This window comes from Lissotriton vulgaris, chromosome 4_1 (assembly GCF_964263255.1).
Source record: "Lissotriton vulgaris chromosome 4_1, aLisVul1.2, whole genome shotgun sequence".
Classification (NCBI taxonomy): Eukaryota; Metazoa; Chordata; class Amphibia; order Caudata; family Salamandridae; genus Lissotriton; species Lissotriton vulgaris.
The window spans coordinates 956287351-956313255 of record NC_141691.1 but is presented as its reverse complement, the minus strand read 5'-3'; the positions used below and the strand labels follow the sequence as shown (position 1 = coordinate 956313255).

The 25905-nt window shown below is 44.6% G+C and overlaps 1 protein-coding gene across 1 annotated transcript in view; it reads left to right on the top strand.

Annotated features, from left to right (window-relative positions):
- Window positions 1-25905, top strand: part of LOC147722751 (acid-sensing ion channel 1C-like) — a 657309-nt gene that overhangs the window by 419976 nt on the left and 211428 nt on the right. Inside the window, exons 6-8 of the mRNA XM_086965218.1 lie at window positions 9631-9784; window positions 12703-12794; window positions 14252-14331. Of these exons, the coding sequence (XP_086821344.1) occupies window positions 9631-9784; window positions 12703-12794; window positions 14252-14331 (326 nt within the window). The remainder of the gene's footprint in view (window positions 1-9630; window positions 9785-12702; window positions 12795-14251; window positions 14332-25905) is intronic.

Below are 25905 nucleotides of genomic sequence, written 5' to 3'. Positions count from 1 at the left end.
TGGGGGAAAGCCTGTGGGAACACGTGCCCACAGTAGGGATGAACATTCTTCTTCCACTAGAGGTCGGGGTTTGATGAGGTATGCTCCAATGAAGGCCATTTTACTCACCAAGTTTGGGCTTACACCTGAGAAGTTTCAGGGACAGCCAGAAGTTGCCAAATCAGTCTTGTGTGGATTTCCTAGACTACTTAAGCAAGGCACAGAGTGGTTGGGTGAGGGGCAGTAAAGTAAGTAGTAGTAGTAAAATCTTTATTCGGTTTTAGTTTTACAAAGAAACCATAAAAACATTCATACATTTCATTCATTTTAACATTTCTAAAACATATTCAGTTCATTTAAAATTTATATTGCCATTATTTTATCAGGGAGATTGGAGATTATTGTTTTGAAGATTTAGCCTGTGCTTAAAAATACATTTTAGGAAAGTGCTTACAACTTTGCATACATATTCAGAACTTAAAAATTGCAGCCACAGCATTGCAGGACGACACCTTCTAAGGTCTAAGGTTCGGAGCAAGGGGGTTAGCCAAAGTTTGCGATGTGCAGAGTAGAATTTGCAAAACAGTACTGTGTGGATTGTTGACTGCTCAGATAGTTCATCGCATGGGCAGGCCATTAAACTTTCTTCCCAGCTGTTTCTGTTGGGAAATGCTACAACCCTGTGGAAAATATTTAGCCTGAATCTCGCTAGTAAGAATCGTTCAAACTGCGAGTCGACATAAGTTAGGTATGGTTCCATTTCCAGGGTGGTCATGACCGCTAGGGAGTGCTGTACAGATGGTTTCTTAATCTCCACGGTAATACATAACTCTTCAAAATGGCTCAGCGCCTTTGCCTTTAGTTCTTTTTTTGGAATTTCAGCAATGGATTCAGGATTGTAGTAATACTCTGCCTTTCCTAGATCAGTGAAAAGTTTTTTTTACGTATGTTAACCAATCTATTTTTTCAACACAGTCTAGGGTCATACAGTCAGCAATAATGTCTTTGGTAAGGGTATTTTTTGTTGACACCCTTATTCGACGCCAAAGAAGTACAGGTTCAATTTTGGCCAGGTCCTCAATGTGTGGCAGCCCCAGTTCTGCGTTGCAGGCAAAAGTGGAAACTCTTTTTGTGACCGCAAGTAGAAATCTCGTAAAGGTGTTCTCTGCTACCTGGAGGGCTTTCGTGTTTTTATGTCCCCACAGGCCCGACCCATAAAGTGCGATGGAATGGCCCTTGGCTCTGTCGATCTGGAGAAGTTCAACCGGGGGCTTTTTCCCTAATTTCTGTGCAAATTTCATTAGGGCGGCAATAGAGCGCAGAAGTTGGTGTTTACGCGCTTCTATTGCTGCTCTCCAGTTGATAGTCATCTATCATATTCCCTAAATAGGGATACTGGGGGGTAGTTTCTAATTTTCCGTTATTAAGGAAGATGTTTTTTCCGTGTTTCCTAGTTGGACCAGCTACCATAACATAGGTTTTTTTTATGTTTATATGAAGGTCCAGGTCGCTCATGAATTTCGCATAGCTGTTCAGGAATTTTTGTAGCTCGCGTGGGGTGCGTGCTATGATCACCGCGTCATCCGCGTACAAGAGCGCGGGGACCAGTCGGTCTTTCCCCCGGGGCAAGTCCAGGCCCCCTCTACCTCAAGACCGTTGGTGTAGAGGGAGAAGAGAAAGGGGGCAAGGACGCACCCCTGCCTGACCCCGCGCTCCACGGAAAAGGATTCCGACAGCTCGCCCCGTACTCCAAAGCGAACCCTGGAGGAGGCGTTGGAATAGAGTTCCCTAAGTAGGGTCAGAAGAGCCTTATCTATTCCCATGTTAGACAGCACCGACCATAATTTTGCGTGGGAAACGCAGTCGAAAGCAGCGGAAAGGTCTACATATACCATGTAGAGCTTCTCGCGTTTTGCCGACACATATTTCCCCATCAGCAGGGCCAAGTTCAGGGCTTGTTCCGTTGTTCTGAGTCCCTCTCGGAAGCCGTACTGGATATCCGAGAGGGTCCCGGTGTCATCCACCCTCTCCTGTAAATGCTGGAGTACCACTCTACCCAGTACTTTCCCCAGTGAGTCCAGGAGGGAAATCGGTCGGTAGCAAGTCACCTCCTCTCTGTTTCCCTTTTTGAATATGGGTACCAATATAGATTGAGTCCAGGAAGTAAGTAGGCCACACTTCATTGTTGCATCGAACACCCTTGTTATGATGGGGGCCCACAAGTCTAATTTAAATTTAAAAAAGTCGACTGGCACCCCGTCTGGGCCGGGGGCTTTTCCGCTCTTACTGGCATTAACTGCAGCTATTACCTCATGTAAGTCAACTGTCAATGGGATTGGGAATAGGTTATCCTGATTTGGGCTATTGTTGTCTGTGGGGGGTACTACTGGGGGTTGACTAAAGATCTTTGCAAAGTGATTTACCCAAGTTTGTCCCTCAATGGCCACCTCTACGCTGGGGCGATCTTTTGTGTCCGTTAAGAAAGGTGCTTTTACCACCTTCCAGAATAGGTCGCTATCTTTGTTTTTTGAGCATTCGTGCAACTGATCCCATAAGGCTTTTTTGAGTTCTTCTTTTCGCGCTTTGCACGCGAGTCTATACGTTTTTCTCAGGTTCCTAATCTCCTCTTGGTCTTTTATTGTTTTTGTTAGTGCCCTCTTTAGCTTTTTGTGGGCGGCTGTACAGTTGTGGTTAAACCAACCTTTTTTCCTTTCCTTGGTCCCTTTCTGATTTACGGTGAGACATTCATTTACTTTTCCTAAGACTAAATTAAAATGGAGCAGGACTTCCTCTTCACTTGCCTTCATGTCTAAACATCTCATTATTGCAGGTTGTGCTCCCGTAACGACCTTATTTGTCAGTTCATTTGGATCAATCTTCCCCCACCCCAAGGTATAGCCATTTGTTTTTGTAAGCTGTATGTTATTCTGGGCGAGGGTGGACATTATGGTCTGGGCAAATGGCTGACCATTATCTAAGGTTAATTCAAAGACCAGGGCTGAGTGATCACTCAACATGTTAATTTTAACTTTGAAGTTCGTAGACCTAGTTACAAGGGTCGCTGTAATAAGAATATAATCAATAGTTGTTTCGCTACCCCTACCGACGTAGGTGGGATCCAATTTCCCAGATAAAGGGTTTGTTTGGTTTAATATGTCTAGGTCCAGACTTGACATAGTTTCGTTTAAAAAGTCTCCCACCACTGAGTGACTAAAGTGGGTTATTTGCTCTTCTGTTTCAACCCCCATCCCACAAACATTACTATTGGGCTTCTCACAGGGGTGATGGTTGAAATCGCCTCCCCAAACGATGCTTGGGGGTTCCAGCCCTTGTGTTAGTTTCATGCCGCTAAACAGTTTCTTGCGAAGGGCCCCTAGTATTTTTACTCTCTCGTTTTCCACTAGATTATCATATAGGTTAACGAGGAGAATTGTCCTCTTTGTCTTGAATGCTAATCGTAAGATTTGATAGTACGGTTCTAGACTAAGTACAGTAACTGCCAGGCCTGGTATAGTATTTGATATATAGGTTATCAACCCACCTTTAGCTCTCCCATGGATTCCTGCGATTCCTGGTGAGAAATAGGTTTTATACCCTGTCAGGTGCATTTCTTTCGTGAGCCAGGTCTCCTGAAGAGCCAACACTTGGCATTCTTTAGCAAATTCTTGGATACTTCCGTCCAAGATTATTTCTCGGAGGCCCGCAACATTCCAGAACATTATTTGGAGTTTTTCTACTCTACTGGCAGGGACCTGTCTTTTACCTGCCCTACTTTCCTTGTCTATCACCAGTGTCTCTGAATCTAAGTTATGTTCCTTGTGGGTTAAGGTGGGTGGTGTGATTATTTTACTCTGCCTGGTAGGGTTTTCCCCCTCCCTCGGACATGGTCGATTCGATTGAATCGACTGAATTTGTCCTTCGTTGCTACAAATTTCGGCCATGATATCTAAGGTAGTATCGCCCAAAGTAATATCCTTTTTTGTCATAGGGGATTCTTGCATCGAGGGGAGGTTGCTGTCGAGTAAATCTATTCCTTCTAGACCACACAGCATTGAGAAGGGGTTAAATGTTGGTATGTTAAAGTCTGGGAAAGTTGTTTGGTAAATATTGTTCAGGTTACTCCAGTATGTCTGGGGATAGAGTGGTTGTGGAGGTTGGTTAAAGTAGTGGTTCTGGGAAGATTGGTAGCCTGCTTCTCTCCACTCTGAAGTAAAGTAGTAGTTTCAATGGGCTGTACTTGCCTTCAGAGTTGCACCAACACCTGATTGACAGCAAGTTAACTGACCCCAGGAAGCTTGTAAAGAAGGCAGACCTCTAGGTCAGCACCCTAGTGTCCAATAAGGCCTTTGCGGGGCATGGCCAAAAGGGTGGTCAGGGCTACCAATAGAGGAAAGAGGGGAGACAAAAATAAAAGTAAAGAATTCTGCAAAAGCCCTAAAAACTGTTCACGGGGGAAGAGTGGCCAGAAAAAGAATGGGCTTCTTGACAAAAAGATAGGACAGTTTGAATCTAAGTGCTATGAATGCTACAGATATGGTCATGTGAAGGTGGATGTCAGGTGTCCCAAGAAGAAACAGCCCTCCCCACCACTGGTGGGCAGACCCAAGGGCTGGCCATTGTAGCGCTTGGGGAAGAGATTGGCAAGGTTAGTATGGGAGGTAGATCAGAGGCTACCTTGGTGTCCCTGGGTGAAAAAATGATTGTGCCTAAAGCCAACATGCCTGTTCATACTTTTCTAAGTATAGGTAGTGGGGTACACCAAGAGGCAGAGGGTGCATGCTCTGAGGGACACTGGAGCAATTTTTGACTACTGTAAGGGGTCATCTGGTGTCCTCAGAGCAGATAATACTCAATACATTCCACCAGGTTGTGGTACCAGACAATTTTGAGAGTCACTACCTAGTGGCTCTGATTCTGTTTGAGTGGGTGAGAGTCTCAGGTTCTATAACAGTAGCTGTGAGTCCTGCCATGCCTGTATATTGTTTGCTAAGGAATGACTTGGAGCACAGTGTCTGGAAGGAACTGAAGCTCAGGTCCCACCTGGAAATGTAAGGGTTCTTTGAGTGGGTGTGCCTGACCACACGATCTATGGCAGTCTAAAAGGGTAGCCAAGGAGACCTGGAGCCTTGGAAAATGGCCCAGGTAGCTGCCAAGAAGAGGAAAGTCAAAGGGCGTGGGGAACCAGCCCCTTAAACTCCCTCTGTCTGAGAAGAGGCTGAGCTTGAGGGCGACTCCACAAAGTCTACAGAGGAGGACATTAAAGCCCTGGGAGACCTGCCTGAGTGTTTCTGGATGGCAAGTTAAGGGCCCACCAGGGAGGAGTTCTCCAGAGCTCAGAAAGAATGCCTAACTCTTGAGAGCTTGAGGCGGCAAGCTGAGGCCCATGCAGCTGGGAACATATCCGGCGAACACCTTATCTATTGGGAGAAGCCTAAGGTTTCTGAGCCTGGGTAACTCAAGTGTTGGTGGTTCTCCTGTGCTACAGAACCTTCCTAATGAGTCTGACTCAGGATATGCCCCCTGTTGGACATCTAAGGCAGGACAAGACCTTTGCCACAGAAAGATGTTGGGTTTAGACCATTTGAGCTCCTCTATGGCCACCCTGTCAGGGGACTCTTAGGTCTGGTGAAGGAGGGGTGGAGCAAGCTCCCAGGAAGCCGCTAGAGGTGTGGGTAGCTATATGCTGGCTCTCAGAAACCAAATGCAATGCTTCTGAAGATCTGGAAGCCAACCAGGAAGTAAAGTAATGAAATTCTGGCAAAACTAGAAGGCAACTCTGGTCGAGTTTCAGCCTGGATAAGGACTGGTCAGGGCCTTATGAGGTGAAAGAGAGCAAGGGGGAAGTCACTACCTGGCGGACCATAAGAGCCAGAGGAACCCATTAAGAGTACTCCCTGTTAATTGGCCCAAACCCCACTTAAACAGGTCTGAAGTCACCATGCTCTTGGTGACAGGTGATGGGGTGGAAGAGAGAGGGAACCTATCCCAGGCCTCCTTCCTTCCAAGGAGCAGGATAGGTCAGTACAAGGTGTCTCCCCTACCCAGGCCCCAGAGCAGCAGAGGGACTGTCACCTGTTGCTGGAGTAGTTTGCTTCACTGTTCTCCCTCAAACCTGGGCTCACAAACTTGTGTTCCCATGACTATGATACAGGAGACAGTAAGCCTGTAAAGAACAACATTTACAGACTGTCTGATAAAGTGAGGGCTAGCATCAAGGAGTAAGTGTCCAAGAAGCTTGAATCTGAGGTGATTGAGCCCTCCAAATTCCCTTGTGCAGTAAAAGGGTTTGTTTTACCCAAAGCGGCGACTCTGGGTGCCACCCAAGAACTCAGCTTCTGCATGGATTATATTGGTCTCAATTCAGTTACCACGACTGATACTTATCTCATCCCCTGAGCTGATGAGCTCATTGATAGGAGGGTCCTAAGGAGAAGTCTGCATTCTCCTCATCAGATAGACACTTCCAATTTAAGGTGATGCCCTTTGGGTTGAAGAATGCCTCTGCCACCTTTGAGAGGTTGGTCAATAGGTCTTTGATTGTGATGGAGGCATTCAGTGCTGGCTACTTTGATGACATAGCTGTCTTCAGTTCCAGCTGGAATGATCACCTGTTCCTCCTTCAGGAGGTGCTTCATGCTCTGCCACAGGGCAGGCCTGGCAATCAAGACAAGCAAGTATCAGATGGGACAGGGTTCTGTGGTATATCTGGGACACCTGGTGGGTGGAACAAAGTGTAGCCCTCTCCAAGCCAGGATTGAGACTTTCCTGTCCTGGGACCCCTCCAAAACTCAGCCTCAAGTGAGGTCCTTCCTGGGCCTCACTGGATACTAGAGGTTGGCTGTCAAGGGATTTGACACCATTTCTTCCCCCCTGGACTGCGATGACTTCCAAGAAGAAGCCCAACATGGTGATCTGAACAGAGGCCTGCTAGAAAGCTTTTGATACCCTCAAGTAAGCCATGTGTACATCACCTGTACTCAAGGCCCTTGACTTATCCAAGGACCTTATAGTGCAGCGAATGCTTCAGAGCATTGCATAGGGGCTATGATATCACAGTTAAAGTAGGAGTGCCTAGACCAACATGTAGCCTTCATAAGCAGGAGGTTACTCCCAATGGATCAGAGGTGTATTGCTATTGAAAAAGAAGCTGTTGCTGTGATTTGGGTACTGAAGAAGCTGAGACTTTACCTGTTTGGGATTCACCTCTTGAGTTCAGACAGAACACATGCCCCACATATAGCTCTGCAGATGAGAGGTGAGAATCCTACACTGTTGAAGTGATCTATCTCCCTACAGGTAATGAACTTTCCAGTGGAACACCACCCTCCAATGCTGATGGTCTATCAATGTTGTTTCTGCCTTAGTGATGAGAACTTCCAGGAGGGTGGGTAGTTCTCCACACTTTCAGTAGAACCAGAGATATGCAATTTAAACATTTTAGGTGACAAAAGAACCCAGGGTATAAGGCAAAATTACTGCACCTATCGATAACCTGGTATAGGTAATCCTAATTTCAAGGTGCCAGGGACCTGAAGCTCAATACCCCTAAGCTTACAAGGGAAATTCCCACAATTTACAATAAAATACAATGGTCCAGCACTCCACTCAAAGTAAGCAATGGTCAAGTTTAACAAAATTAAAATCCATTCAGCAGGTCTTTATATAAAGATTCTTTATTCATAATCTTCTTGCAAATCACACGACCGTAGACATTGTGTTTCGTCCCTTAGGTGAGTATATGGTCTAAAAGCACAAAGCTCCACTTGTGGTCTTCTGGTCTTGCTAGATCATGGGAAAGTCACATGTTCCGAAAGACCACAATGTAGCTCGGACCAGATACAGGGACCAGGTGACTTTTTACCATGGGGCCACCTTGCCACATTGGACCCCTTTTACAGATATCCAGTGGAAGTTCTTTCTGTCATATACAGGCCTACATAAGAGTATATTGTTGTGTGAAAAATCAACTACTTCAAAACAACTATTATTAACAACTATATGCTGCCATCTTTTTCGAGGGGCGCTTTACACGTGACACATTGTTTGTCCTGAGGAAGTTCCCTATATGGGAATACAACGCGTTGTCTAGATTGTCTATACTCAATGAATTTTAAAAGAATTTTTGGAATAAAGAAGTCATTTTTTTCTAACTACATTGGCCTATTGAACTTCTTGAGCTGCGCACCCCCATTTGTTACAGTATTCTCTGATCTGGAGCACAGTGACATCACTCAACGACTGGCGTAGGGGTAGTTTGCACAGCAACTTACATATAGGAACTGGCACGAGATGCGGGATAGGAGGTCTGCCGTTGTTGCTTTCGGTGAGCACAAGCCCTTTAGCACTGGTTCGCAGAGGTAAAGTGCATAAAAAAACAAAGTGATGGATGGAATGCATTAATTAATCTCAGCCACTGGGGATCGCTAGAGCCGCATCCCAATCCATCGTTTATACGGATTTAGATGCGGCCTGGGTAATGGCCAGTGATTGAAATTAATTCAAGCATTCTATCTATCACTAGTTTTGTATACTTTAGCAGTGGTGCATTTGCACAGAGTCAACCTTTGGGGGAAGACCACCTGTTTGCCAGATATGCAGATGTGTCAGTCATGAAGACTTTGTAGATTGTGACTAACTGAATAAAATCTAAATATTAAACCTACTAAACGTGAGATAATAAAAACCCTCTTTATTGACTCTATTATAGATACTTTAAATGCATGCTCTAATTGTTGAATTGTCTGCTTTAAAACACGTGGCAAAGATCTTTCGACCTGAGAGATATAGCATGGTTTCAGGAATAGACAGGGGTTTCGCACCCAATTACAAACTTATTTACCTGATCTCAATGTGCAGCAAACCTGACAGCTGTTTGGGGCCAAAGTGTATTGGACCTAAAGTGGGAAGACCCAAACATATCAGTTCTTATGCTGACTAATTTTCACGAAGATAAATATCCCTTAAAAAAACCTGCTTAAATAACTTGCTTGCCATTGGGTTTGAGGCCTTCCTAACCCATTTGGAGTGGCGGAACGGGATCCCCTTCGGGCAGCCTGGCTTTCACTTCTTCCCCTGACTTTTATTATTCTAAGATCCAGATTAAGATTTTCTTTTAAAGCCTGCATTCAACAACAGTTTAGCAGGTGGCTTTAAATATATTTTGCCTTTATATATATTTTCAAAAGCCTCTGTTAATTGCATAATGAACATATACAAGTGTTCCAAATGTTAGGGATCTGCACATAAGACCGTTTTTTTGTCACTGTCAGATTTATAATCATTTAATCTTTTGTTTATCATGTTTTAAAATGTTTTGCTTATTTACTCCACTCACACATTTCTTGATCGTATGAGACCCTGTATGCCCTAGCTTTCACCCTGCTCCTGTAAGTCTTCTCCTTGTTTGCATTCACTTTCTAGCGTTTCATTTCCTTCCTTCGCTCTTTTCTCACTCTCTTTCTATTCTTCTCGTTACCTTCAGTGATACTTGTCTCTTTTCTATGTCCCTTTGCTCTTCTACCCTACATTCTCCTTTCTCACATTCACATCCTAGCTCTCTCTCCCTTCCACCCTTTCTTCTTCTGTTCCTCCACCCTTTCTTCGTCTGTTCCTCCACCATCCCTACTCTCACGGTGTGCTTTGTAACCCTAGATATTCTGGTGGAAGAGGACGACGAGTACTGTGTTTGTGAGACCCCCTGCCAGATGGTGCGCTTTGGGAAGGAGCTGTCCTTGGTGAAGATTCCAAGCAAAGCCTCTGCCAAATACCTGGCCGTAAAGTACAATAAAACGCAAAAATACATCGCGTGAGTTTCAGCTTTCTCCTAGTCCAGTCCTGCCATCTCTGAGGGGAAAGGGAGTTTGAGGTGATAAGCAGGCAGCGCCTGTTCTGAAGAGTGAGGGAAGCTTGCAACCCCGCTGCAGATGAACGGGTTATACCAGGAATGAGTGAATGATGCCTGTACGTCTAATACATCTTCTCTACCTTTCCTGTATATGCATTCGAAGCTTGCAATGCTCTGCAGCGGCCCATACAGGTAAAAGCGCTGTGGCTGAGGGGGCGGGGTATTTGACAGACGACGACGAGGGAAAATAATTATTGATTTCATTTTCCCTCTGCCCCACTACTCTTACCTACGCGGGCCGCGGCTGTCAGCTTGCCCGTCTTGTAGAGATTATGAGCCCCATTAGGATGGCGGGCGGGCTTTGCCTGCCCGCCATCCTATCGGAAATCGGGACCGCCCGCCCTAAGGGCGGGGGTCCCGCATGCAGCATTAGGATGTGCCCGCCACTGTGGCGGGCACATCCTGTATTTTTAGTATTGTGGCGGGCGGAGCTCTGTGCTCCGCCCGCCACAATACTAAAAATGCTGTGCAGCATTTACATAATCAAAGCGGCAGGCACCGCGCGGTGCCTACCGCTTTGATTATGTAAATGCAGGGGGGTACCACAGGTACCATCCTGTGTTCCACCCCCCTTTGGCCTTCACTCTGGGGGCCCACAGGGGGCCCCCTGAGTGAACACCGCGTGCCTTTCCGTGGCGGCAATGCCACCACGGAAAGGCATTGTAAAATGCCCATTGTAATAATGCGGGAGGTGTCTGACAGACACCGCCTGCATATTACTCGTTTTCCGCCCCGCCCGCAAGGCGACCGGGGCGGAAAAGTGGCGGGCGGTGTTTTGTTCCGCCGTGGTCCCCCCCCGCCATTCTAATATGGCGGGGGGGAATACAGAGAAGGATGGCGGGCAGATTTTCCCCGCCAGGCTGGCGGTGGCTACCGCCAGCCTGGCGGGGGCAATCCGCCCGCCATCCTAATGGGGCCCTATGTATGTGAGCAGTTTATCTTGATGCCGCCCACGCAGAGCTTGTTTGCTGAATATGCGTGAAGCTTTCACTGCTGCGGCCACACTGCTGCAACCTGCGGTTCACCTGTTGTTTGTGTAAGGGAAGCTTGTAATGCTGCAGCCACGCTGCTGTAACTTGCGCTTCACCTGTTGTTTGTTTGTTTAAAGGAAGCTTGCACTGCTGCAGCCATGCTGCTGCAACCCGTGGTTCACCTGTTGTTTGTTTAAGGGAAGCTTGCAATGCTGCAGCCTCACTGCTGCAACCTGCGGTTCACCTGTTGTTTGTTTAAGGGAAGCTTGCAATGCTGCAGCCACGCTGCTGCAACCTGCGGTTCACCTGTTGTTTGTTTAAGGGAAGCTTGCAATGCTGCAGCCACGCTGCTGCAACCTGCGGTTCACCTGTTGTTTGTTTAAGGGAAGCTTGCAATGCTGCAGCCACGCTGCTGCAACCTGCGGTTCACCTGTTGTTTGTTTAAGGGAAGCTTGTAATGCTGCAGCCATGCTGCTGCAACCTGCGGTTCACCTGTTGTTTGTTTAAGGGAAGCTTGCAATGCTTCAGCCACGCTGCTGCAACCTGCGGTTCACCTGTTGTTTGTTTAAGGGAAGCTTGTAATGCTGCATCCATCCTGCTGCAACCTGCGGTTCTCCTGTTGTTTGTTCAAGGGAAGCTTGCAATGCTGCAGCCACGCTGCTGCAACCTGCGGTTCACCTGTTGTTTGTTAAAGGGAAGCTTACACTGCTGCCGCCTCTCTTTCTCTTTGGTGTGTGGTGGCATTGCACTGCTGAAGTTCGTACTGTTCTTAGTTATGTGTGAGAAGCGGGTGTCTGTGCAATTCTTGTTCCCAATGTGTTCCCAATGTGTTCCCAATGTGTTCCCAATGTGCTGTTACTTGCTTTGTGCCTGTTGTGATCTGCAGAATGGGTCCGGACTGGTGATACTTTGTATGTGAGAGAAGCTTGAACCATTAACTTGCTGCTTCCAGTCTCGTGCCTGTTCTGCGTGTAGGGTGGAAGCTTGAGGAGCCATGGGGGCCAAATGTTTAGCGACTGGCAATTCGCGACTTGTAAAATGGAATGTACTAAAGGGTCTCAGACATAGTTAGCAGTTTTCAATGGGTTCGCAAATGACATGCCTAATCAATATTAATGAGGCAGGTCGCAATTTGCAACCCCTTGGGAATGGCCAGCACTCACAGGGATGGTGGCCTGCTGGTGTCAGCAGACCACCATGTCTGTGACTGCTTTTTAAATAAAGCAGTTTAAAGGAAAATGGGATGCATTTAAAAAGAAAAATGAAACATTTCTGTTTAATATTTTAAGAGTAGGCAGCGGTCCGTGGGACCATGCCAGTTCCTAAGAAATATTTTCGCTGCACAACTCAAAGGGGAAGGGGTCCCCGGGCAACCCCTTCCAGTTTGCTACTGGCTTACCACCTACCTGTAGTAGGTGCTAATTGCGATTGTTTAGCAACCGTATTTGCGGTTGCAAATCAATCATACTGCCCCATGCGACTCACAATGTGTAAGAGATGCCCTTGACACACCTCTTCCTAATAATGACTTGCAAGCCCTCTTTTGCGAGTCAATAATAGGTTACCGAGTTGCAAAATAGGGTTTGAACATTCTACAATCTATTTTAGTTGTCGCAAACGGCCCGATTTTCAGTTTGCGACCGCTAAAAACGGTCATACATCTGGCCCCATGTTCCCAAATCATCCCGCTCTAACTGCGCTCTTTGGTGACTTGAAACAGGTGTGCATTGTATGTTTCGACCCAGGTATGAAGTGAGTGGTAATCACTGGGCACGTGATAATGGTTGCAGAGGTGTGTTTGAAGGCGACGTGTTCTCAATATCTGCCTCTATCTTCCCATCCATTTAGGGAGAATGTTTTAGTGCTCGACATTTTCTTTGAGGCCCTGAACTATGAAACCATTGAGCAAAAGAAAGCATACGAAGTGGCCGGACTGCTCGGTAAGTATCCTAAAATAGTTCTCTTCGCAGTGCTATTCTCACCCACAACACAATACCTTGTAGATTCCCCAATACCTTGTATCTTTAAATTGATTTTACAGTTCAGGTACTATCCATTACATAACAGAGTTTCCTGGTAGTCGAGTTAGCTAACTGCAGTGGCCCCAGACTACAACTCCCATAAAGCATCTGTTTGTTGATGAAGAGGCCAGTATTGGAAACTTAGTGGCCCAACTAAATGAATTCTTGTGTTCCTACTAGCCAAAGACGTCCCATACAAGTATTAAGGGCTGGGTTACTTTCACGGAGTAAGTGCCATGGCCTTGATTAAATTATTTAATTTATGCATTTTTATATAGCGCAGACTTTACCTGAAGGTGTCAGAGCGCTTTACAATAGGAACAGTAGTGAAACATGAGGAAAAGTTACAAGTCAGCATGTTACAAGAGCAAACGTTACGTTATATAAGGCAATAGTGACACTTGTGCATGTATCAAGAGCAAACAAAATACAAGAGGTAGCAAACGATACATTACAAGAGGAAAAAAAGTGACATGTGTGTATGTTACAAAAGTGTACAAAGTAAAAATAGAGGTATAATACTGCACTAAATAGCAGAAAGTCAAAACACAAGAACAAACGTATGAGGGAATGGTGATAATTGTGCATGTATCAAAAGCAAACAAAGTACAAGAGGTAGCAAACGATACATTCCAAGAGGGAAAGTGACGTGTGCATGTTACACAGGTGTACACAATACAAGTAGAAGTATAGTACTGCAATAAATGGCAGACTCTCAAACCACAAGAACAAATTGGGAAGGCACTTCTAGAGTCATGTAAAACAGAATTTCCTATAAAGGAGGGACTTCCTTCCGATAATAGAGTGGGCGTGAAAGCTTTGAGGTCAGTTTTGAAGGCCTGGTAAGAGGTGGTGGTCCGGAGCTGAGGCAGAAGTGAGTTCCAGATTCTCACTGCGTTGCCTGAAAAGGATTGGGCCATCAACCTTTCCTTCTTGAAAGTGGGAGGTTCAAGCAATAGATTTTCAGCATTACGTGATGGTCTAGAGCCTCCAGAGAGTTTCAGTTTATTCGCCAGGTAGCGAGGAGAGGAGAAGTGCAAGGCTTTGTGGGTGATACAGGTGGTCTTGTAGATAGATCTTTCCTCAATGGGAAGCCAACGGAGGTTGGATAAAATGGGTGTGATGTGGTCGCTTCTTTTGGCCCCATAAATGAAACGAGCTGCTGAATGGAGAACAGATTTAAGGGGGAACAGGTGGGATTTGGGGAGGCCAGTAAGAAGAGAGTTGCATTAGTCCAGTCTGGAGAGAACCAGCGATTGGACCAGGGTTTTAAGGTCATGCTCCGGGAAGAAGCGACAAATCCCCTAAAGAAGGCACAGTTGGTATCGAGCAGACTTGTCTCTTTTGTGACTGCCCCCTTCTATCTCTCTCTACAGGTGACATCGGAGGTCAGATGGGATTGTTTATCGGGGCTAGCATCCTGACAATTTTGGAGATATTTGACTACTTGTATGAGGTACGTAGGAATTACAAGAATACTAACAACTTTAAGGTGCCAGCCACAGTTCATGTAGGTTGGAGAATCCGAAGAGGAAAATGGCTATGGTAGAGTATTGGTGATGGAATTTCCATTAGCTAGTGTAAGGAATTTAGGTGGAATACACAATACACATGGGAATTCTACAGCATTTAGTGTTCTCAACCAGAAGACAGATGGTTCTCCATCCAAGTGCCTATCTCTGTCAATGTTGTACCCTGTGGAATATCCACCAGTGCTGATGTACCATGGTAACACTTGCTATGAGCTGTGGAAATGTACTCCATACTGGGGGCTGCCATGCTGGAACCCTCATAATTTGTCTCTAATGTGCATGGTGATGCTACTTAGCGTGCTACGGGAACTCACCTTGTAGTGCAAACGTCTGCCAGTCTTTCTGCAGTGGTCTTTCACAAGTCTACCACCACCAGGCATGGTGCGTTTGCCACTGAAGATGGGCTGGCTGAATCACCACGACTTTTAGCAAAGTTTGCGTCAGTGGCGTGGCTAGAGCTTTTGCTGCCCAGGTGGGCCCTGAGTTTTCTGCCCAGTGATGGCCGGTGCTGGTAAGAGCAGGGGAAGGGGTGAGTCAATAGATGACATAAAAAGAAAGCTCACCTTGCGCTCTCTGCCGCCCCCCAAAAAAGTGCCACCCGAGGTGGAGCGCCCCACCCTCAACCCCAACCCCTCTAGCTTCGCCACTGTTTGCATTGCACTCAACAGACCAGATCGCAGAATCTCACGTATTTGCTGGCCGGATACCAGTCATATAACAATTTCTAAACTGGGCATCTAGGTTGCCAGAAAAAAACAACTGTTTGGTTGATTCTCCGGTTTCACCCTTCTCTTAATCAGGCCCAAGCCTCCAACTAACCTTCTTATTAATTAGGAAGCGTTCTGCACTCAGATCACCTCCTTGCACAATATTTTCTTAATGTTATTTGTAGATTTTGCGTATGCTTTGTACATTCCCATGTGGCACCGAATGAAACTAACTTGCTCCGTTAGTACATGCAGAGGAAATCAATAGTATGTGTTCCAGCCAGGCTTTTTGGGAGAAGTCACTACCATGCATGGATCATCTGGAATAAAATACAGTCCCTATCAAATGCAAATTAATTTGAAGACAGGCACCCTACATTTTACTTTCCACCCTCACATACTACATTCCATAACAAGATACTTCAGTATTTCAAAGGAATGTACAACACAAACCTCCCCATTACACACCAGAAACAAACTTGTAATCATACAAATCAACAAACACAATTGTAAGTAAATGTCTCTTTTTGTATGTTCCCTCTCGCATTTTGGACTCATGCTGCTGGTTTAACGATTCTGAGTGCACAGAGGCCTGCTCATCAGACCTCAATGCCAGTGTTATAACGTATTACAAAGTATATGTCGAATTGACTATCCCCAATTGGCAAGGACTGACTTACTTATAAGTCCGTAGTATATAATATACCGGGCTTGGAAGTCAGAGTGTCCACCCAGGGCTGCAGCACTGATTGTGACACCCTGCATGTGACAAGGTACAAAATGGCTCCCAGCCTGTCACTGCAGACTGGAAGGGCAGTAGAAACACTGCTAGTTCGACTTTGCCATTTAAACTAATGGCAAAGCCCCCACTTCCCTTAGCAATAGATGTAGGTTTCCCCTAAGAAAGACCTCTTAAGACCTAAGGCAGGCAGCGGTATATTATTAAGTGGGACATGTATTTCCATATATGTCTTAACAGCAACACTTCAAAATTGTCAATTTGCTGTGGACGGGCTGGTAGCCCCATTGGCTAACACAGCATTGCTGGTTGACTTCTGAATGGAACTACCCAGGTGGGTACTGTAAGGTATCAAATTAATCTTGGCATTAAACCTGACTTGATGCCCAAGTCGAATTTAATGTCCATATTAAAGAAATGCAACTTTTAGAAAGTTGCCACTCGAACCCAGTTTGTCCAGTGGCCTTGCATAGTCAATGCCACCAGACAGTTTTTCAGCCTGCCTGCCTGCCTGGGGAGTGGTAGGAACGACTCCTAGGCTTAGGAGCAGTAGCAGCTTGCTGAAGGATGAGGTATTACCTCCCCTTCACAGGAAGTCACTCTGGGTATTAGCCCAAAAGGCAAGCTTCAAAGATGAAGCCGCTTTTGGTGGGAAAGTGGGGTTCACACTCCTGAATGGTTACCCTTTGTTCCGGTAGACGGGCTGGAGACAGGGACAAAGTAGAGAGATCAGTACCCACACTGGTTTTCATGTGGGCGTGTGGCCCACAAGTAGCAACATCTCTAGGGTGGGCTACCAAGCTCCTAACATCCAAGGAAGGGTCCAGACAACTTGAGAGTGGGCAGAATAGTGCACTCTGGAATTGCTAGGTGTCACACATGACTGGAAAGTTATCCCCAAGAGAGAGGGGACTTGGTAGCCCATTGGCTAGTGACCGCATCCTCCCCGATTGCACTTTCTGGGAATAAATATGGCACCCTGACCCTTAGGTCACATCAGAACTGGAACAAGGACCACAGAAGAACTACCCTGCCTCCCCCTGGACTGCACAAAGAGAGGCTGCACTGTCCGCTGGACTGCACCTGTTGCACCTAGGCGCAGCAAACTGGCTCAGGGAAAGATTGTGCCCCAGGCCACAGGATAGACTCAAAGGAACTGTAGCTTGATCCCCTGGAACCCTTTCCAGGATCAGCACAACTGAAGTAGCCCACAGTGCTTAAATGGTAGCCACTATGAAAGAATCTCTACTAACTGCCGCTGGGCACCCCCAAAAACCGATCCTTGGTGACCAAAAGTTGCCTTCGAGTCATCCAGACCTGGGAGTGCCATCTGAGTCCAGATTGGTCCCAGAGGAGGGACACCAGTGCACACTAAAGGATATTGCTAGGACAGTTGAGGATACAGACCAGTAGCCCAGCCGCTGCTGACCTTTTATGGTTTCAAAAAGGACTTCGAGAGACCCCAACCTCTGTGGCCAAAGTCACCCCACCTGACACATGCACCAAGAAATAACCGTTAAGGCACCCCTGTCGACCACACAGCACCCGGAACATTCTCGAGCAACTACATGTCCTGCATTCACAGCATCAGGACCACTCGTTTGAAGTCTATGGAGATTGTGCTGTGAAGTTTGGAACTGGACCAGAAAACGCTCTAGTGTCCAGGTAACTGTCCAAATCTACACCATTGCCCCCCAACCTTTTTCCTGTCGTATTTGGTCGTCCAATCCGGGCCGGAGTAGCTAAACTAATTTTTACGAGCGTTTAAAAAGTTTACAAACTTTACAGTTACAATGCTTGTTTGTGATTGGATTAAAAATTATGTTTTCTTTAAAAATCTGTATCTCTGGAAACCACCGGTGGATTTTATTCATCTTGCACCCAAAGAAATTCCTAAAAATATATTCTATTTTTTATTAATTGGATTTGTGTTTCTTTCATGTTGCGTGGCTTTCATATTTCATTGTTAATCAAAAAAGGAAGTGTAGAGGAAGCGATAGAATCACCCTCCTGGTAGATTCATATAAACAAAGAGATTCTATCAAGAAAAAGTGCAAGTGTTTATTTTTAAGGGTTTTCATATATATATTTGAGAGGGAGGTTGGCTCTTCATCGGAAGAGTGGGATGAAGGCACTATGTGCTTTTAAAATACCCCTCACACACTAAGAGTCCCTTAGTGTCATGCTTCATCGTGGGGGTCTTCCCGTCCCTCTACGGGGCGGGGCGTGCTACGACCTACGAGCTACGCGGGAGCACTTTAATTTTGTGGTGAAAGACTATGTGTTTGTGCAGTGACAGTGGAGGTGGTGAGGTGTAGGGACCTAATAGTTGCTAAATAGCCCTACCTCACAACCCCTTTTTAATATTCCCAGCCAGGGAAGCGAATAAAATTATTTTTTCCACTAGCCCGGGAATTTTTAACTTTTTTAATCACATTATTAGGTCCCTACACCTCACCACCTCCACTTTCACTGCACAAACACATAGTCTTTCACCACAAAATTAAAGTGCTCCCGCGTAGCTCATAGCTCGTAGCACGCCCCGGCCCGTAGAGGGACGGGAAGACCCCCATGATGAAGCATGACATGGTGCGAATGAGGCTTATACTTTTACTGATTTACAACAAAAATGTAATCTTCCAAATGGGCACTATTTTAAATATTTGCAGATTCATACTATGCTCAAACATAAGAACCCTAATATTAACTCGGAGAAAATTGAAATTATCGATACTATCGCTAAAAGAACAGCAAGAATAGGTACAATCTATGGTCAGCTACTGGATAAGATACAAGATGATCTAGAACATACAGAAATTGCGTGGGCAGACAGACTTGATAATCCGAATGTAGATATTGATATGAGTCTCTGCCTATCATCACGACTACTTATGTCAGCCAGTTTAATAGCCCAGACCTATAAGACTATCTATATTCTATACTATACTCCGGCCAAATTATATGCCTGGGGTAAAAGAGAGAACGATCACTGCCCCAGATGTCTTAAAGGTCCTGCAACGCTTATTCACATGTTCTGCGAATGCGACCAACTAACACTTATTAAAAAAATGATCTGTGAATTCTGGGAGGAAGTGTTTGGCCATAAAATACTCGACTCCCCTACTCTATATCTGCTAGGTACTGATAATACACTAAACCTGAGCAGGGAAGAAGAGGACATGCTTTTTATAAGCTCGGCAGTCCTCAGGGTAATACTAGCCGCACGGTGGAAAGACTCAGATCCACCGAGTTTTCAAATGTGGTTAGCACGCCTTCTCGGGGTCTTCAATCAGGAAAGTGCTATCTATGCCACTAGAGGGCCAAGATCCGCTATGCGTGGTATGGCGATCTGGCAACCCATCACTAATTGGAAAAGGAGGCTTAGCACAGTATGATTGTATGATAATGACTTACCCTAATATCTTGTTTTATATGCCTTTTTTATTATTATTATTATTTTTTTTATTGTTTTCTTCATTTTTATTTCACTTTCTCTCTCAATATGAGAATGAAAACAAATCAAACATGAAAGCCATTGTTTATTGTATAATATTATTGTATTTTGAATAATTCTTTTGTATGTACCTGTTTTATCTGGTTCTGAAAAATAAAATGTTAAAACAAAAAAATTATGAACAAAATTTGCAGCCTATAGATTAGACTATATTGGCCAATTGCTTTGATTTTCATTAAAAAAAGGCTTAATATACAATTTAAAAAAATGGAAATTTAGCAGAAGCTGTGTAGATTGTCCTTATAAATCTCATTCACAAACCTTTTTTAAAGGAAAATGGTGAAGAAGGAAGATGACAATGTAGACTTCTACGCTGCAGCTCTGCAGATATGTAAAGAGACTCGGTGCCTTTAAGGGCTGAAAGCCCACCGTTATCCCATCATGCCCAGTAGATGGCAATTTTCACAGTTCTTTTTTCCGGTTCCTGGTGACAGGATTGGGATTGGGAGGATTGGGAGCACTGAGCTCTGCCTTTTTTGTTTTGCTCCTTCAAAATGTTCTCTGAAATTTTTGTGAACTCCTTCACTCAACAGTTTTCACCATTTCCAGTGTTTTTCTGTTATTTTCTGACAACATAATTTTTTTTCTACTCAAATAAAATGCTATCTTTATTTGACAAATGCCCAGCTGTGGCAGAAAGATGGCCAAATGAGACCCTCATGATGTGTGTTTTATCTGCCTTTCTAACAGTCACATTCCTGACAGATGTCAGCACTGCAAGACTTTTTACAGGTGTATCCTGTGAGACAGAAAGAAGATTCACCTTAATGGAGCTGAAGAGCGGCGCAAATAGCAGGAGGAGCAGTCTAAACATGAGTAAGGAGAGGGCCAGTCCACTGCCAGGGCTCTTCTACCTTCCTCTGAGGCCTCCCAAAGAGGGAGATCCAATAAAAGAGGAAATCCTCACATTGTTCCGGGTTCAAGTCCAGGACATCGAAGTTGAGGCGAGGTACAATGCCTACTTGCTTACCGTTGAGAGCTGGGTTGACGTCAAGAGGGAGACAACATTCAATATAGAGACACAGGCGGTAGAAATCAAAGGATTCCAAGACGTAGACACAGGAGACGCTTGATGTCGAGAAGTCTATCAATGTCAGACATAGAGGACTGTCATATAGTTCCTACTAAGTGGGACTGTGCATTTGGACAACATATGCATCAAAATATGTGGACTGAGTCCACTGATATTATCAAATATGTTGCCCCAATCCCTTGCTAGCTCACTGTGCGCCATTTGGACCTCCAAACCTGACAGGGTACATGATGGTGTCTGCAACCTCAGAACATGACAACTCTAATTCCCCCTGGAAATCGTGGAAGCAGATTTACCCTTTTGTTCATTTACTTGGGCATACCCAAAGGGGGACACAAGAAGTAAACTAATTGGCATTTCAAACATTTATTGAAGCAATTAGATTCTTGTGTAAAATACATGAGCTGCAAAATATTAGCAGAAGTTAACAAAGCATTATTACCAGCATTACAAGAACAGTGAAAAAGATAAATAATTCAACCATTATAATTATTGCAGTGATTATATGAATATCTATCATAAGGATACTCCTACCCAAAAATACTATCCAATAGAGAGCACAAGGTGAAAGTGTTCTGCCAGATTGCTTAGAGCAAGCCTAACTCCCCATTACCTGTGTGTGATGTATCTGGAAGGCAGTCTGGTGTAGAATAGGCCGCCGTCCTTTGCAGGATAGAGATGAGAGTCAGCAAGGCTGGAACTTAGTTATGGGCAAATGTCCAGGATAACCCAAGGAAGTGCTCCTCTGGCACGCTAGACTCAGAAGCAGTTAATATAACAAAATCTGGTTCCATTTGCACTCTGTTTAAGGTCTGTTTCTGGTGTTATTGTTTGTCTTTCCGATTCAGAGCTGTCTCTAATGGACAATAAAATGCAAGGGCAGCGTGCTCAATGATTTTATCCTTGAAAAGACTACACAGTGTTGTGATAAAATGCCTACGAAGAAATGTGGGTTGCAAGCAGAACACTTTCTGGGTACCTTATCATTTATGTGAAAAGCAGGTAGAAAGTCCCAGTCTAAAGAGATGTCAATTCTAAACGTGTAAGTCATAATGGATGTTTTTGTGCACCGGCCCTGTTGAAACTCACTACAGGACAATAGACGTCGAAAAGCCTGTTAATGCATTGAGACCAAGAAGACTGCCATCAACTTCTGACTGAATATTCCAGGGCATTCTCGCCATAGTCGCCAGTCATTATTCCGGACTCTCTGCAGCCTTTTCAACCAACACCACCTCCTCCATCAACTCCTTTGGTGCCTCCACCTCTTCCTCAGACAGAGGCTCCTTTGGTGGCTCCCTCTCTGGCAAGACATCCAGCTTCCCATTGGAGAGCAAGGTCACCTAAGTTCATATCTGGCCTTAGATTACATACAAGAGTAGCTTCCAGACATCGTCATTATCGTTCCTGGCACTCCTCATCCATACGCCCCTCTAGGTTCACTCACAGATATCATCCTAGGTCCAGATCCAGAACTAGTTCACAATCCCCACAGACGTCATCTTATTCCAACTCTTCGGATTCTGACGGATTAGCTCCAGCCAAGGGTCTCTCCAGTTTGATGACATATATACATTTCAGGAGGTACTTATACTAGGAGCTACTGAATATTTCATTGCCTAGACTCTTCACCAACATGCAGCATCAAGACCCCTTCTACCTCCAGCTCCAGGTTTATTAGAAACAGCCACTGAACGTTTCCTTATGCCAGCTGCATCCAAAGCAGCTCTGTCTAGGCTTCAAAACAATGTAAGCCTCCAGAGCAGGGACCATTATTCTTGCCGTCAGATCCTCCTCCTGATCCAGTTGTTATCTTGGCTGCAAAGAAAGTTCATTCTATTACCACTTTATCCACAGTACCACCAGACATAGAAAACAGGAAACTAGATTCAGTGGGACGCAAGGTTTGTGGCATAGCTGCCACAACCTTGAAAGTGGCAAATACATCTGCCCTGCTAAGCTGGTATGATAGATCCTTAAGGTACTGGAGCAGCAGCAGCCTGCTGAATAACTCCCAAGACACCACAGAGAAGACTTCCTCCAAGTCATGAATGAAAGAAGGATGGTCTTGCACCAATTGATTAGCTCTGGGGCAGATTCATCTTTGCTGGCAGCCCATGATTACTGTCACAGATTGATCCTCAGGCATTCTTCGCTTCGTCTCATGGCACTCAAGCAAGTATCTCAGCAAAGAATACTTAATCTACCTTTCTCTGGTAACACTTGAGAGTCATGTAGATGATGAAATAGCCCCTATACAGGCCGAGATGGAGACCTAGAAGGCGGTAGAGCTGGAGAAACGTAAGGACCATCAAAAGCACCCTTACATGCCTTACAAATGAAGTTGTAATCCACAGAGGGTTCAGACCCCTCAGTGGTTGCAAGGAAGCCACCAACAGAAGCAGCAAAGACCTTTCCAGAAGTACCAAAGGCGTCAACCAAAGGGAAGGGCTGGCCACCAATCTGCCCAAGCAAGAAAGCCTCCTACAGGCTCCAAACAGTGAGCCTCTGCTTTCACTTCATCCGTTACCCACTCCAGTAGGTGGAAGTATTTCACAATATCAGACAGAGTGGAAATCTATTACAAACAATGCCTGGGTTCTGAATATTGTACAGAATGGTTATTGTGTCAGATTCACAAGTTCTCCACCAAAGTCATCAAATTAACATCAGAAGTGAACATCCTTCTGCAGAAGCATGTGGTGGACCTCGTACCTCGAAAACAAACGGAACAGGGATTTATTCCTATTATTTCTTGTTGTAAAGAAATGTCCCAAAAATGAATTCAGACCCAATACCAGATCTGAAAGTCTCATACACATGGATACAGAGACAATAATTCAGAATTCTAGCATTACAGCAAATTTATCCTCAAATCCATCAAGGAGACTGGCTCTATTCCATAGATCTTCAGGATGCATACATTCCCATTTCCATAGCCAGTAAACGCTACAAATTCCTTTTGGTTTTAAATTAGCCCCAAGAACTTTATTGAAGTGCATGGTAATGGTCACTGCACATCTCAAGAAGCTCAGAATATTAGTCCATCCATACCTAGGCAACTGGCTTATCAAGGCATCAACGCAACAAGAACAGCATCATTATTGAATAAATATCTCTATTCTTAACTGGATAGGCCTTCATGTCAAACATCAGAAATCAACCTCATCACCAGTTTAGTTGCTCTATTATCTAGGAGCAACTATTGATACCTTAAAAGCAAAAGTGTATCCTTCAAAGGAAAGGCTTTAATCCATAAAGTCTGAAATTATATTCTGTTGTGAAAGTCTTTCATCCAAAGGTGAGAAAAGTGTTATCTCTCCTAGGCTCATGGCCTCTTGCACATTTCTGATGCCAAATTCCTGTCTCTACATGAGACCAATACAGGAGTTTCTTGAAGACCTGTAAAGTCAATACTTGGGCAACTGGGAAAACAAGATCCCGCTTTCCCTCAAATGGTGGTGCAAGCTGAAAAATCGCCTTCAAGGTATGCCTTTCCGTCAGGATGTTCCCTCTCGGACAATAGTGACCAATGCCTCTTTGTTAGTTTGGGGAGGGCACATGGATCCGCTTCAAATTCAAAGAACATGGTCCACAAAGGAAATGACTTATCATATCAACCTCCTGGAACTACAAGCTGTTCATTTGACATTTAAGTCTTTTCTACTTTCCTTCAAGATGAAATCCCTTCTTGTTCAAACTGACAACACAGCACCTATGTACTATTTGAACAAGTAAGGCGGAACGAGGTCCAGAGCCTGTCACTGAAAGCCCAAACAATATGGAATTGGTTGCTAGCCAGGGACCTGAGAATCACTTCAACCCATCTTACGGGGGTAGAAAATGTTCAAGCAGACTCTCTAAGCAGGGTTTGCCAAGAAAATCATGAGTGGGTTTTACACGATGATGTTGTACAAAACATCTTCTGAATGTGGGGTTTTCCTCACAAATATTTATTTGCAACTGCATAAAACAAAAAATACCCAAACTTTGTCTCGAGGTACTACCAACCAGTGACCTTGGGGAATGGTCTATGGATCAACTGGTCCATCAAATGTATCTACGCTTGTCCTCCAATTCCCCAAAGTTCATCGGTAATCAAGCTGTCTTACTCGCCAGGATGATTTTGATAGCTCTGGTGAGGCCACAGCAGTGGTGGTTTACAAACCTTCTCCACATGTCGGAATGTCCACACATGAAGCTGCAGTACAGACTGGACCGTCTCATGAAATTCGGAACCAGATGGTTCATCCCAATCTTTCCTCTTTGAGTTTGGAAGCATCGCTCCTGAGGTTGTACAATATGGACATTTAATTTTACCACAGGCAAGCATGAACAATCTCAAAGAATCTAAACATCCATCTACGCATTCAGCGTACTTCTTTAAATGGAAAAGATTCTGCATCTGGTGTTCTGACAAGAACTTTAATACAACTACATGCCAAGAAGAAGCTGTACCTCCAAACATGCTAATCCTGGTGAAATCCAGCTGGCAATTCTCTTCTAATAAAGTTAATTTGGCAGCTATTACTACCTTTAGAAAATTTCCTTCACAAACCCCTTTTTTCAAAGTCCCAGTTATTAAAGACTTCCTAGAGGGTATAAAGAAAGTTTTACCTCAAATATGCCATCCCTCTTCTCCTTGGGTATTAAGCATAGTACTCTCACGTCTCATGGCATCTCCTTTTGGATCCATCCATAAAGCCTCATTAGACCAACTTTCTTGGAAGGCTGCTTTCCTAGTTGCTAACATGTCAGCACATAGGGTTAGTGAAATTCAAACTTTATCTTCTCTTGAACTATATACAGTATTCTGTAGCAGTAAGACTCATCCAAAATTCTTACCCAAAGTTGTGATGGATTTTCACATTAATCAGTCCATTACTTTGACTACTTTCTTTCAGCATCCTTCCACTCAAGCAGAAATAAATCTCCACACTTGAGATTTAAGATTGGTCTTAAAATATTATCTAGACAAAACAAGACATACGCAAGTCTAATCAATTGTTTGTAAACTATAGCACTGCATGTACAGGTTTAGCCACGTCTAAACAGTCTATATCCAGGTGGATAGTTTCATGCATCCTGTTATGCTACCAGAAAGTAAATAAAGTTCTTTTTGGTAGACCAAAATGCTCATTCCACTAGAGGGAAAGCAGCTACAGCTGCTTTGATGAGGAATGTTCCTATTGCCCAAATATGCAAAGCAGCTAAGTAGAAATTGGTTCAAACCTTTATCAGACACTATTGTTTGGACTCAGATGCAAGAACAGATGCTCAAGTAGGAGAGGCTTCCCTGAGGAATCTCTTCGCCTAGCTACCTCTATGGATGATCTTTTTTCCCTTCCACTGAAGTTAATAGGGTTGGGCTTACTTCTCTATTCAGTGCTTATGATTAGCAACGGCACTCTCCTGAGAGAGAAGGAATGGTTTCTTACCTGTAATCTTAGTCCTCTCTCAGGAGAATCTCTATTGAAATCATAACCAACCCACCCTCCTACTCAG